Here is a 15,143-nt window from a genome sequence, read left to right as displayed (position 1 = left end):
GTTAATATTTACATCTGAGTAGAGCTTGCGGTTATGAAGGGGAGTGACATTTCCCGAACACATGCTAAGCGCTGCCAATCACAAAACACTGGTCCAGCTGGCCAATCACAGCACATTTTGTATTTGAGAAGGAGGGACTTCACTGAAAACAATGCGTTCAACCAGACTGGGGAGAGAGGAGCTGTAATAATATAAAATGTGTGAAAAATAATGTGTTTTTTAAACAATAAAGCATGACACCATATTGTAGTACACCCCAAATACAAAATCAAAACTTTGTAAAAGGGCATAATAGGACCCATTTAAGCTTTTGAAATAAATTTCACTTGAAAAAAGGTGATGTCTGGCCTTTTTCACCCCATCAAACAAACTCCATTACCATGCCCTCATTTCTTCTCTTTTAGAGGAAACCTTCATCCCCCATTTCCTCTCTCTGTCGCCTTCAAATGGCTGGGATGATAACTTTCACCCCTGTAAGGGTAACTGTTACAGCAGATTAGAGTAAGCGGCTGGCATGGCTCCATCAGACTCTTGACTGTGTTACCACTATTGGCACAGTAATAATGATCACTACTGCACAAACTAACAGGGTGATGAGTGCAAATGTTTTACAAATTTTGTTCCTCTTCATTTCAGCTGCTTTCTTCTTGAGCAGAGAATCATAGCCGGGGGTGTAGAGATCTTCCAGCCAGAAGCTCAGTTCCCTTGGGTCTTCCTGAAAGACACATTCAGAACATTATAATAAATGGTAACAAATAAGGTGTTACCAAATAATTAATGGGATGTTGACATAAATATTAAATTTGGTGATTAAATTGCAATACAGGATAAGTAGAATATGTTAATTAGAATGTCACCTCAATGTTGCTTATTGTTAGCATAAAGCAAGATTATTAATGATTGTTCATTGTATACAGTTTGTCAATGTTATATTCCACAGGCTTAAGTGTCATAGGATCATAATCACATGGCAGAGTCAGTAGCTCTTAAAGGTGCAGTGAGCGGTTTCTGAGAAACACTGTTGATGTTTGAAATCAACCCAAACAAACACACCCCTCCCTTCATTGCTCCACCCCCAAAATGACTGTAACCATGGTTCCCTGAGAAGGGGGATTCAAAACTGCATTTTGGATCAACGATATGGGAAACACCCACAGCATGACCGGTGTCTGAAGCACTTGTGAAAATACGCCAAATATTATTGGCCTACGGCAGTCAATGGGCCCGGCGCAATGCAGCGCCAAACGCAACGCAATTGTTTTTTGCTAGTTTCAGTCCGACGCAGTTATCATTTCCACGTGCTGCGCCACGTTGTTTAAATAGCAAATGCATTTGCGCCCATTTGTGCGCCCATGGGCTGCTGGTCTGAAAACGCGGTGTGTTCAGGCGCATTGTTGGCGCGTTGATATTTTGAGGAACTGAAATAGACTGCGCCATATTTTTTTTGTAATTTAAAGAGCACATTAGTAATGTGCGCCTAAAGGCGGGTCCACAACGCGCGTCCACTCTGCTTATTACACACACAGGGACGCGCAGCAGCACACAAACATGCCAAATATTAAAAATAAAAGGATTACAATGCAAAAGATTAATATTGTGTACATAAAGATATGCTGGAATCCGGCTTGTCCCGTAGATGGTGTGCTTGCGCGCTTTAACCTCGCACACGAGCAGATCAGTTTGCGCTCTGAAGACGCGTTCAGTTTTTCCGCTTGTAAATTCCACCATGTAAATAGCGAATCCGCCATAGCGCGAGCGCAACTGGTTTTTAAAGGGAAGGGAGATGAGATTATGCCCAAAACAGACCCATTACTCATTAAGATAATAGTGACAACCCTTTTAGACCATGCGCCGGGAGCGCCGACCATTTTTCCCGTCGTTAAAGTGAATTCGGACACGCCCTAAGTGAACTTGCGACTTGTGCTTTAGACCATGCGCTTAGATTGTTCAAATAGGGCCCCATGACTTCATTAGCAGAACACCTGTGAGTATAACAATGCGCCTGTTCTCCATATCATCAACTTTTTTGTCTGAAGGAGATGTGCAGGCAAGCCCAAAGCCACAGGGGAGCCGCAACTCTACTTAACTACCATAAAGTAACTGGGGGAGAACGCTCCTGCCTGCTTAAAAAGGGAACGGACCCTACTTTAAGACCCAAGACAGTCAGGGAGGGAACATTGTTCCAGGGAGGGAACAATAAAGAGCTTACCCAAGGGATTTTCTGTAACCTTAGTATTGCCGCTCCACCAAAGGGGGGCCTCAGAGACAGGAGAGACTCAGCTCTAAGGGGAGACTTAGCTTAGGGAGACTCACTTCCTGAAACGCTTGGCTGGATTCTCTGTTAGATCACCTTCACACATGTAACAAACAGCTCCTGAATCCAAAAACTGATGACATCTACACTCACAGGCGCTCTGCTAATGACGTCATGATGTCATCGGCCAATAATATTTGGCGTTTTTTCACACATGCTTCAGACACCGGTCACACTGAGGGCATTCCTCATATCGTTAATCCAAGATGGAATGTTGAGTTGCACTTTCGAAACAGAACACACAATGAAAGAGTGATATCTCTTTATCATAGCTGAGGGGAAAAATAAAGCGAATGAGCGTTTCAAGGCAGAACCAAAAATGAACATAAAGTACACTGGAGTATATACAAGCAAGAGTTTGTTGTTAGTCACCAGCAGCTCCAGACAAACAATGACACTCAAACTGTCCTGTTACTAGAGCTAACATTACAACAACAGCACATCTTGGTTCTGTAAAACAAAGCAAAACCAATGTTACTCACGTATGGAGTAGAAAGAACACTAGTGTCCGTTATCAGGCCTTCCCGCTGAGCTCTCTCCAGCGCTGGACAGCTTTTCTAGTATTAACGCAGATCCTAAAGCTCTTGCCTGATCATAACCATTTATTTCCAGTGATATTACTCTGAGCTTCTCTCTTTTGTAATGTCTCTCAGCCATCTCTCTTTCTATGGTCATTCTTCAAATCTCCCACTTGCTCACTTTTGTTTGCTGCTTTACTCTCGTTTTGTGTTTGTTTTATTATTAAAGTGTGGAAAAGTGCAAGCCTCCTTTTATGCTTCCGAAGCTCCTCCGTGAGAAACTCGAGACGCGTGCAGGTTTAATTTTTCAAATGCAAAATATGAGTTATTATAGAATATTCAGTTATAGTAACAATTGATATGATTGGTAATTTACATTTAAAAGTATTTACATTACTAAAGTGATTGAATTTTATTGTCATTTGTTTAACATTTAGTGAATTTAGCCATAAAAATTTATAGATTGTGCATTCTGATGAGTGACTGAACAGTAAAGAAACGCTCTCTTAAATGCTCTCTGTGAGGAATGTATATAATTACATTCTAGTGAGTAGAGTAAAAGGTGGATAAGATGTCATTGAGTAAATTCCACTGCAATTACAAAGAGGCATTATAGCATGTTTCTATTTATGTACAGTAGCTTGCCAGAAAACAATTTGAAATGCTTAGAATGATAGATTAAACATGAATCTGTTCACTTTGTCTGTGTTGCAGTCTCAGGTGGGTTTTTTTAACAAAGAATGTTTTAAATGAGAAAAGCATTAAACTTAATCAATGTATAAAAGGCTACAAATAATGTTTTTTTGTTGTTTTTTTTGCCTTGTTCTACAAAAATAATCCACATGTGTTCAGAAAAAGTTATTTTATACACTCAAGTTTTTTTTTTTTTTTTTTTATATACTTAAAAGATCAGATAAAAAAAATCTACCAGTATTGGAAAAGTAATCCAAAGAATTAGATTACTAACTCAAATATGTTACAAATTATATTTTGTATCATTACCTGATCATATCACGTTCTCATAATACAATGTTATTCAAATTGTAACGTGCATTTGTCTGTGCCTGTGTGGGCAGATGTAGTACCTTCATATAGTCTGCTAGCTGACCGTGTGCAGTGTGTCTGTCATAGTCCTGGATGGTCCAGGATGGTTTGGACTTGTTCTCCTCCGTGTGGATGATGTTGATGTGAGAATAGAGAGGGTTCTGCTTGATCTTTGGTTTTAGAGTTTGAGGAGTGATGTGTTTCTCCAGCTCCCTGTCTTCAAACACATGACTGTCTGCTGGTGCCTTTTCTTCCTTTCCTCTCTCCATTCCCTGCAAAACACAGTGAGATTTATGAAGGGGGCATTTAAATAAAATGTTCTTTTTTTTTTGTTGACTAGAGTGAATTCCCATGTTGGCCCATGCCAGTCCACAGGTGCATCAACATAGTCTTGCAGCGCAGCTCTGCTCTGTGTGAATGCTGTAATTACAGACCTAAATAGGCCCGAAGAATCCTGAAAGAAAAGTACACTGATTCCTGTGACTGGTGACATTTTTGCAAAGTGATATTGCTTCTTGCACTTATAGAGGGTATGCATGCGACGTCAGCTGCTTTGAAACAGTCTGTATTGTATAAAGCGCTATATAATGAAACCTGACTTGACTTGGCTTTTGCAAAAGGAAATTATTTAGTAAAAGAGAGTGAAAGAGTGAAAGTAAAATGTACTCTTTATTTTGTGGTTTAAAAAGTGTTGTTAATATGTTGACATTTTTGTGCACTTGTTCATTGTTAATACATGTTTATATTAAAGTGTATTTGTTAACTTTATAATAAAAACCCTTAATCTTTTAAAATGTTTGAATTAGTGTTTTACTGCCAGCTGGACGAGGCCGACTCTCAGCCAGATCAGCCTCAGCTGGGCCAGACCTGGGCCACATATCACAATGTAAGTCACTTTTCAGTGTCCTAGCCAGATCTGGGCCACATCAATAAATGAGAGTCATTGTTACAGAGGTGTGGGCCACATCTGCGCCGGAGGAAATTGTTTGTGTCGGTTTTCAGTGTGTGGGGCCACAATTTAGTGGACAGATAAATCAACAATCTTTTGCTCAAGCAGTCTGATTCAGCTTAACATCCTAGAATGTATGGTTAAAACATAGGCTACTGTATGTTTAACACATGCAATCAGTATGTTAGCAACTTGTTATTAATGCAGCACCTCTGCTTTTCTCATATAGATTCGGGTTATTGGAATGGATTATTAGACCTTGTTTAATTTTTGTTATCCTCATTTCAGACCAAAAATAAATAAATAAATAATTAAATATAAATTAAATATAATTTATGTATAAATTAAAGTTAAACCTCCAATCTCCTCCCGATATACTGAAAAAAAGCCAGTTGATGCCTCAGTGACTACATCACTCAGAGAGCTGTCAATCACAGCTGTCAATCATCACACCACGCCCCATTTTTATGGCATCAAATAACTCAAACCAAACGTAGGCTATCTAAAACCGAACACTTACATCAGTGTGATAAAAACTGCCTAAAATGACAGAAACCATCTTTGGGGGAAAAAAATGTGTTATTTGGTTGTTTAATTTGAGATTAAGGGAGGGAGGGCGGGGTTTATGTCCACCTGGGGGCGATCGAGACGCCTTCACTTTCAGGATGAGTGCGCGGCAAAGCAAAGCATTATGGGCTGCCATGCCAAATCACCCATACTACAGTATACTTGCTGTTCTAAAAATGAACAATGGGTTGTTATCGGGTTAGGGTTAGGGTTAGGGTTAGCCTCTGTGTATGTTGTTACTAGGCGACACGTAAATTGAAACTATGTCATGAAAATCTAAATGTGTTTTATAGGGGAAGCGCATCTACAGTTGGTTCGGCCTCGGTTTCAAAGTGTGTGATATTCCACTCCGCTGTAAAATTCGACGATAAACAAAGGTGAGTACCTCTAGCGTGACGTCACTGTCCGTAGCTATAAACCGCGAGCGCTCAAACTTCGAACAATGAGCTAGCTAGGCGAATCTACTAGTTGAGTAAAAGTCAGTGTAATGAGAGTGATTCAACTGCCTTCAACGCTTTAGATACTCGATAGATACTTCATCGAGAGTTTACACCCGTGTGTGTCCAGTGTAATCGAGCAGCAGCATCTGTGTTCAGTGAGTGCAGTGAAGTTGTCGATATGCAGGAGGTCACCAGCTTCACCTCAGACATGATATTATTGGAAAAAATATAGTTTTGAATGTAATCCTTTTCAGATACATAGCTTAACAAATTATTATTAATAATTGCTTTTTTTTACACTTTTTGGAAGGACTTGAAATATTGAAGCCACAGATGAGAATCTTGCGCTGGCCAGTGTTACACTAACTTATACTGACACCTACTGGCGTGCAAAAATAAAGGTTTACAGTAACAGATGCGCGACTGTTCATACGTTATTCGTAGTGACCCATGATAGATTTATTTCGTGTCTTTCCTAGAATGGGCAGTTTGTTATCGGGCAGTTGCGAGATAAGCAACATAAAGTAGCTCTGGTATTGCAAAACATTCAGTGGCACATACCAATCAAATACAGACGGGACACAAATAACACGTTTGGAAAAATATGACTGAATTTAATGCGTTTAATTGATTTTTAAAATATCACAAAATTAGGCTATTTATTTAGGATTTTGTGTCACAGTTACATCAGTATAGGTGCTCGATTAATCTATCAGTCACTACTGGAGGTGTCACAACACACGGCGACATGATCCACGACTTGGTGTCAGTCAGGTGTCATGTCAGTGTCAGTGTGTCACGATAATGTCAGTGACACAGGCCACAATCCACTGGCACATGCCAATGAAGACCGGATTTATTTATCCTTTTTAGCACCAAAACTCTGGAACAGTCTTCCTAACATTGTCCGGGAAGCAGACACACTCTGTCAGTTCAAATCTAGACTAAAGACACATCTCTTTGGCCTAGCATACACATAACACATAATATACTTCTATAATTCAGTGTTAGGCTGCATAGATTAGGTCAGCCGGAACCGGGAACACTTCCCATAAATCCTGATGTACTCGTTACATCATAAGAAGAATGGCGTCTACGCTAATATTAGTCTCTCTGTTTATCCCGAGGTTTACCGCAGTCCGCCGGATTCAGGGCGTATCCAGATCTGATGAAGGACCTGCGCCTGGACACACACACACACACACACACACACACACACACACACACACACACACACACACACACACACACACACACACACACACACACACACACACACACACACACACACACACACACACACACACACACACACACACACACACACTCCAGATCTGATGAAGGACCAGCGCCTGGACACACACACTCACACACACACACACACACACACACACACACACACACACACACACACACACACACACACACACACTCCAGATCTGATGAAGGACCTGCGCCTGACACACACACTCACACACACACACACTCCAGATCTGATGAAGGACCAGCGCCTGGACACACACACTCACACACACACACTCCAGATCTGATGAAGGACCTGCGCCTGGACACACACACTCACACACACACACTCCAGATCTGATGAAGGACCTGCGCCTGGACACACACACTCACACACACTCACACACACACACTCCAGATCTGATGAAGGACCAGCGCCTGGACACACACACTCACACACACACACTCCAGATCTGATGAAGGACCAGCGCCTGGACACACACACTCACACACACACACTCCAGATCTGATGAAGGACCTGCGCCTGGACACACACACTCACACACACACACACTCCAGATCTGATGAAGGACCTGCGCCTGGACACACACACTCACACACACACACTCCAGATCTGATGAAGGACCTGCGCCTGGACACACACACTCACACACACACACACACACACACACACACACACACACACACACACACACACACACACACACACACACACACACACACACACACACACACACACACACACACACACACACACACACACACACACACACACACTCCAGATCTGATGAAGGACCTGCGCCTGACACACACACTCACACACACACACACTCCAGATCTGATGAAGGACCAGCGCCTGGACACACACACTCACACACACACACTCCAGATCTGATGAAGGACCTGCGCCTGGACACACACACTCACACACACACACTCCAGATCTGATGAAGGACCTGCGCCTGGACACACACACTCACACACACTCACACACACACACTCCAGATCTGATGAAGGACCAGCGCCTGGACACACACACTCACACACACACACTCCAGATCTGATGAAGGACCAGCGCCTGGACACACACACTCACACACACACACTCCAGATCTGATGAAGGACCTGCGCCTGGACACACACACTCACACACACACACACACTCCAGATCTGATGAAGGACCTGCGCCTGGACACACACACTCACACACACACACTCCAGATCTGATGAAGGACCTGCGCCTGGACACACACACTCACACACACACACACACACACACACACACACACACACACACACACACACACACACACACACACACACACACACACACACACACACACACACTCCAGATCTGATGAAGGACCTGTGCCTGGACACGACGACAACTCAGTCCTGAAGTGTCAGCTAGTCTCTCCCCTGTGAAGGCCTCCTTCCCTTCCCTTTACCTCTGTACAGATAAAGGTTGTCGGGATGATTCCGGTTCGCGTGGCTACGTGGAAGCGATAACAATTCTATATTATTAATTTTAAGGCCAGACAAGTAGTATGTTGAGGGTTGGTTTGTAGGGAAGCACTACGCGCCTGCGCACATATATTCAAACGCACACACCTATAGACTGAACTCGTAATACGCATGTGCACGCCATCAGCGTTCTCACTGGTTTGCATTTTTAAAGTTTACGCAGAGAGAACTGAAGAGTTTTCTGTTAGAGCGGTGTCGTGTTAGCGGCCCCTAAGTTAATAACTAATGATCGTTGTGACGGAAGTGAATCAATCAAACTAACTTTAGCTGGACAATAACTTTATTCTTGAGCTGCTATAAAGCCAAAACAATCTGTGTTACTTTAATTTCCTATTATCAATGTAAAGCCGCTTTGGAACTATCTACATTGTTAAAAGCGCTATAAATGAAGATGACTTGACTTGACTTGACCGGATGTGCCAATACGCATAGTGACATGTGCCATTGGCTTCTGTGCGTCAGATGCCATGTCACTTAATGTTAATCCCGCCTCTCGTAAACGCTGCTCCATCTGAAAGCATTGCGACACGCTTCAAACATATTTTCAAACATGAGAAGCATTCATGAACCTCTTGTCCAACAAAAGACAACATTTAATAACATGTTTTTACTTCAAACTCACTTCATAAGGACAGCTGAGCTCCTCCTTCTGTGAGATGATGAGCTTCTGACACAGAATAAGGCAGTCGTGTGTTTATTAGTCATGTTTAATCAAAGCGTTTCAGTCTCCTGTTTATTCAGATACAGCGATAGGGGTTTCCTGGAATGATGCGTGTTATACTTCTTGCGGCAGGGCATATTTGGAGTGTGTGTGAGATGCCCTCTGGTGTTCAGATGATTTGGTGTGTGTGTGTGTGTGTGTGTGTGTGTGTGTGTGTGTGTGTGTGTGTGAGATGCCCTCTGGTGTTCAGATGATTTGGTGTGTGTGTGTGTGTGTGTGAGATGCCCTCTGGTGTTCAGATGATTTGGTGTGTGTGTGTGTGTGTGTGTGTGTGTGTGTGTGTGTGTGTGTGAGAGATGCCCTCTGGTGTTCAGATGATTTGGTGTGTGTGTGTGTGTGTGTGTGTGTGTGTGTGTGTGTGTGTGTGTGTGAGATGCCCTCTGGTGTTCAGATGATTTGGTGTTTGTGTGTGTGAGACGCCCTCTGGTGTTCAGATGATTTGGTGTGTGTGTGTGTGTGTGTGTGTGTGTGTGTGTGATGCCCTCTGGTGTTCAGATGATTTGGTGTATGTGTGTGTGAGACGCCCTCTGGTGTTCAGATGATTTGGTGTATGTGTGTGTGAGACGCCCTCTGGTGTTCAGATGATTTGGTGTGTGTGTGTGTGAGACGCCCTCTGGTGTTCAGATGATTTGGTGTGTGTGTGTGTGTGTGTGTGTGTGATGCCCTCTGGTGTTCAGATGATTTGGTGTATGTGTGTGTGAGACGCCCTCTGGTGTTCAGATGATTTGGTGTGTGTGTGTGTGAGACGCCCTCTGGTGTTCAGATGATTTGGTGTGTGTGTGTGAGATGCCCTCTGGTGTTCAGATGATTTGGTGTTTGTGTGTGTGAGACGCCCTCTGGTGTTCAGATGATTTGGTGTGTGTGTGTGTGTGTGTGTGTGAGATGCCCTCTAGTGTTCAGATGATTTGGTGTATGTGTGTGTGAGACGCCCTCTGGTGTTCAGATGATTTGGTGTGTGTGTGAGATGCCCTCTGGTGTTCAGATGATTTGGTGTATGTGTGTGTGAGACGCCCTCTGGTGTTCAGATGATTTGGTGTGTGTGTGTGTGTGTGTGTGTGTGTGTGTGTGTGTGTGTGTGTGTGTGTGTGAGATGCCCTCTGGTGTTCAGATGATTTGGTGTATGTGTGTGTGAGATGCCCTCTGGTGTTCAGATGATTTGAGGTGTGTGTGTGTGTGTGTGAGACGTGCTCTGGTGTTCAGAGGGATATTTGGTGTGTGTGTGTCTGCCTTGTTTAATTGTCCATTTATTGTGACTTATAAATGCTAGGCTGAAATACTCTGACATTGGCCAGAGAACTGAGCGCCTGAGCCTGGATTCTCCCAAGGTATTTTTCTCCATTCTGTCACTGATGGAGTTTTGGTTCCTTGCCACTGTTGCCTTGGCTTTTGGCTCGCTTAGTTGGGGACATTTAATATTCAACAATATTACTGATCTGCCTGCATTGATACCATTATATGAGAACTGAACTGAGCTGGACGATGACATCACTGTTTTCTGCAGAGCGGCTATATATATATAAATGAACTAAAATAATAACTTTTTTACAACAAAAATGAAACATCACTGAACTTACTTAAGCTGGACTGTGATGCTATTTTCTTCTAGACACAAACTTTGTTGCATTATTTTCCTGTTATCTCTGTAAAGCTGCTTTGATACAATCTGTATTGTAAAAGCGCTTTATAAATAAAGGTGACTTGACTTGACACCACTTAAAGATTAGATCAGAACAGACCATCAAAGAAACTTGCAGACTCATGTTCTGTTTCTGTGTGTGTTTTTCAGGATCTGTCGTGTCTTTGGTTGAAGTGGGTAGTCTGATGACATCAGGAAAATTCAGCAAAGTGTATGAGGGAAACCAAGTATTCAGCGTCATAATAAAGGTTGCCATCAAGTGCATTTCCAAACGCAGAACGTCCCGTTATCTTGATGTTGTAAGAATATTTGATGGGTAAAGTGCAGATTATAACTGTAGCAAACATAAAGCTGAAATAGACAGACTAAAGCAATGTTCTTCAAATCTTCTAGTTTAAGAGTTACTCATAGCAAACTAACCGCTGTTGTTTTTCTCTCTAGCCTGATCTTCCCAAACCTGTGCTTGAAGAAGTAGCACTGATGCTGCGTTTGGGACAAGCTCCCTCATGCCCCAACATCATCAAATTACACCACTGGACTGAGGAGGAGAGCGGCTTCGTGCTCATCATGGAGAAACCTGAACAAGAGCTTGGAGGATTTCATCTTGATGGCAGATGACATGACTGAAAGACAAGCATGCTGGTTAATGCTTCGGGCAGTCCAAGCGGTCAAACACTGCCATGAACGAGGAGTTTTCCATGGTGATATCCACACGGGGAACGTCCTGGTGTCTCACCACAGTCTGGAGCTCAAGCTAATCGACTTCCGCTGTGCTTGTCTGAGCAATACATAAGGCTTTAACAGCAGCAAATATCAAGGTGAGTTGACATGTTTCGTTACCGTAGCCACGTTTGGTATCTTACGGATCACATAATATTGTCTTGTTGATTACAAAATGTCTCTTTTACAGGACGAAGCTCGTACACCCCACCTGAGGTCATAGGTCACAACATATTCCACGCCGGCCCAGCAAATGTCAGGGCACTGGGACTTTTGCTCTTTGAAATCATGCACGGATATTTGCCCTTTTAAAGCTTTGACACAATACTGCGTGAATGCATCGACATGGATCCGGCCATATCCACAGGTGAAAACGATCCACACCGACACAAATAGTTCCACTAGAAATCTAGCCAATAGAAATGTTTACGGTTTACAAAAACTTTTTCATATTTCAACATTAGTGTGTGTCTGTCTCTAAGACTAGCCTGCGCTCTCTCTGAACACTTTTCAGCTTGCCATGACCTGATTTTCCAGTGCTCAACCCGTAATCCAGATCGCCGGCTGATGCTTGGGAAGCTGGAAGAGAACCAGTGGATGAAAATCCTAGACCGTAAGAAGGAAGGGGCTCCAGTGCCTCAGTAAATCCAGAGGTAAGGAGCTGCATTGCATCCGCTGTTAGAAGAGCATGATGGATGACGGCAATCAGAGGAAATCTCCACATATCACAGCAATAAAGAAGCAAAGACAACAAGACTCAAGACCTCACACTTTCAGGGGAGATGCACCCATTCAACTGGTGCATCTTCCCCAAGAGTACGTGACCTGTATGCTGCCAGAGACATTCATGCCGTGAATAACTCTGGAGCTGTGGGCAAAATGACAGCTTGACACTGATTACGTTTTTACATGCACATCTGACCAACATGCATGTTGCCAGAAGTTAAGACAGCAAAGCAGCGTTTGCGTTTACATGCATATTCTTAACCCTACGTGCGGTGCCGTCAGTAAGTGGCTTTCTTCGCGCCTTGATGTCACGCACATGCTGACATTACAGGTCAGATTGGATTGGAACATTCAGAATATTTAGCCACTTAACTTAAGGAATGTCAAGAAAACGATGTTCGTGTTTCAATATTTCAGATCAGATCTGAATGTTTAAGTTGAAGCACTAAAATGATTAACTGGAAATAGAAAAAAAAAAACTAAAACTGAATTTTCTTTCACAAAAGAACATAAAAATAAAATTAAAATAACTATTACCCCCCAAAAAAATAGAACATTTTCATGAAATTTATATAAATATATAGTTTCATAATCATCATTTCTGGAATGTAACTAATTAATGAAATTAATTTAGTTTGTAGGCTATATGTGAATATATGTATGTATATTTATATATATAAATATAAATAGACAAATACATATACAAATATAAGTTCACCTTCCTCCCTCCACTCCCCAGTAGACTGTTTTGTTCTGGTATAAGTACTCCGCGGGTAAAGCTACAGTTACGTCTACAGTTAGTCAGCTTAAGATCCTTTCCATCTATACTGATTATATCTTGTAAGCCTAGTAGTGAATGTTTTATGAGCAGTTGGATAATCATATTCATCCGCACAGTCATGCAGAGCCAAAGCACAACCAAAACAATGTTCTTCCCCCAAATGCATGAAGTTTTGGTTTTAACCACTAGAGGGCCAAAAGTTACATTCATTCATTTCCCATTTCAGTTGTATCTGACTCTTTTGTGTTGCAAAATAAGGTGGATAAGCACCGATATGGGTGGTATTTAAAAATATATTTTTCAAAAAGGCAAGGTAATTTTTATTTTATTTTATATTTGATGACTTGGAATTCCATTTCTGAGGATATGTCACCATGGCACGTTATATCCAGCATGGTGTGTTTTGAAACCAGCGAAAATTGCAGTACTATTCAGGATATAAAAAAATATTTGTAATTTTTAATTAAATTTAAATTTAAAAAAAAAAAAAATTTATTAATAATTTTTAAGATATTTTTTAACGATTTACCCTTTCACTGCAAACAAGCAGAGACAGTCTTCAAAATGCGTGTAGCCCTTCATTCACGATTGAGGCAGGTCATCCTAGCGACAGTTTGAGGATCCGCTGGAGTTACGAGGTTCAGTCACAAGCTCTTCGTATAAAGTTCAATATAAGTTCTGGTATGGCAAAAAAAAAAACTTGTTATTAACCATTTTTTTCTAATCAAACCATTTTCAGAACAATAATGTTACACAATGATGAGCACTGATTATGCTCGGAGTGAACACAATGCATTTTTTTTTTTTTTTTTTAGCTTCCAGGTCAAGAATCTGTCAATCAAAAACTCAGTAGCCAATGATAACACATCGCTGTTAGCCCCGCTCCCACGAGAGTTATGTGGCTGAATGGCGAACGAAAACGCAGGGAGCGAAAACGAAAACTTCAGAAGCGTAAAAGAAAACTCCGGAAGCGCATTTGTAAGTACAGATCAGAGAAAGAAAAAGAGAAAACAATTAGTAAAACATGCAGTATATTAAAAACAAAACAAAAAAATTTCCAGTTTCAAAGACATTTTATTAAGTTTCAGTTTATATTTTCATTAATTTCTTGAAAAATTCGTTCAATTTTAAAGGCACAATAATAATCTCATACCTCACTGCCCTGACATCATCCAAACTGAAGACATTACTGGAAAAAAGCACCTAAAGTCAAAAGAAATACAGCAACTCCTGAAGTGTTCATAAAGGGTCTACTTGACAAATTTAAAAGGAGTGTGTTTAGTCCAATGAGTTAAATCAAACTAAATGAGATAAAATAAAATATATTTTTTAAAATTATTACGTTATATTATGTTTAATAAGCAAGTGAAAACTAAAGATTGAATAAATTGAGTTCCCGATAACAAATACTGTCCCTCAGTCAGACTGTTTCTACAGCAGCTTGAGTGTGTATGCTAACAGCGTTTACCTGCTGTATGCTAATAGCGTTTACCTGCGAGTACATCCGGTTGTGCCACTGCCTTTGGTGAGACATGCCGATCTGGAACATGCCATGTGTAGCCGGCAGCATTCCCACATCCAGCTGCAGAAACTTCTCTGGATGATTGTTGTTCGGCAGGACAGCTATGTCCATTTTGACTTGTGTAAGGCTGAAATGAGCCTTACTGAGTCTGATCTCAGTGTGAGTGTGTAATTATTCATGATGTAACTCTATCTGAGCCCATGTGATACCACTATCCTGCTAGTGAAGGGCTAGTTCCACACCTTCTGACACACCTACATGCCAGTAGCATGTTACACAATGACCTCATCCCTCCCTTCAACATGGAGGGATATTTGTTATATGCATTTTCAGGTTTGTTTTGTGGAATAATATAAAATAGCACAAAAATTTCAAGTACTATCTACAATTTACTTTGTTGTCCCATCAAACAAAACAG

The 15,143-nt window shown here is 41.6% G+C and overlaps 1 protein-coding gene across 1 annotated transcript; it reads right to left on the bottom strand.

Moving 5' to 3' along the window:
- Positions 1 to 523: 523 nt before the first annotated feature.
- minar2 (membrane integral NOTCH2 associated receptor 2) lies at positions 524 to 14,919 on the bottom strand (the record flags this gene model as incomplete). Its single annotated transcript, XM_082157246.1, has 3 exons — positions 14,696 to 14,919; positions 3,918 to 4,148; positions 524 to 715 (listed from the first exon to the last, which is right to left on the bottom strand). The coding sequence occupies exons 1-3, from the start codon at positions 14,834 to 14,836 to the stop codon at positions 524 to 526; spliced, it is 564 nt and encodes a 187-aa protein (XP_082013372.1). The 5' UTR covers positions 14,837 to 14,919.
- Positions 14,920 to 15,143: the final 224 nt, after the last annotated feature.

The sequence above is a fragment of the Leuciscus leuciscus genome (genome assembly GCF_965113295.1).
Source record: "Leuciscus leuciscus genome assembly, chromosome: 24".
Taxonomy (NCBI): domain Eukaryota; kingdom Metazoa; phylum Chordata; class Actinopteri; order Cypriniformes; family Leuciscidae; genus Leuciscus; species Leuciscus leuciscus.
The sequence above is the reverse complement of the archived record's forward strand: the minus strand, read 5'-3'. Positions and strand labels throughout refer to the sequence as shown.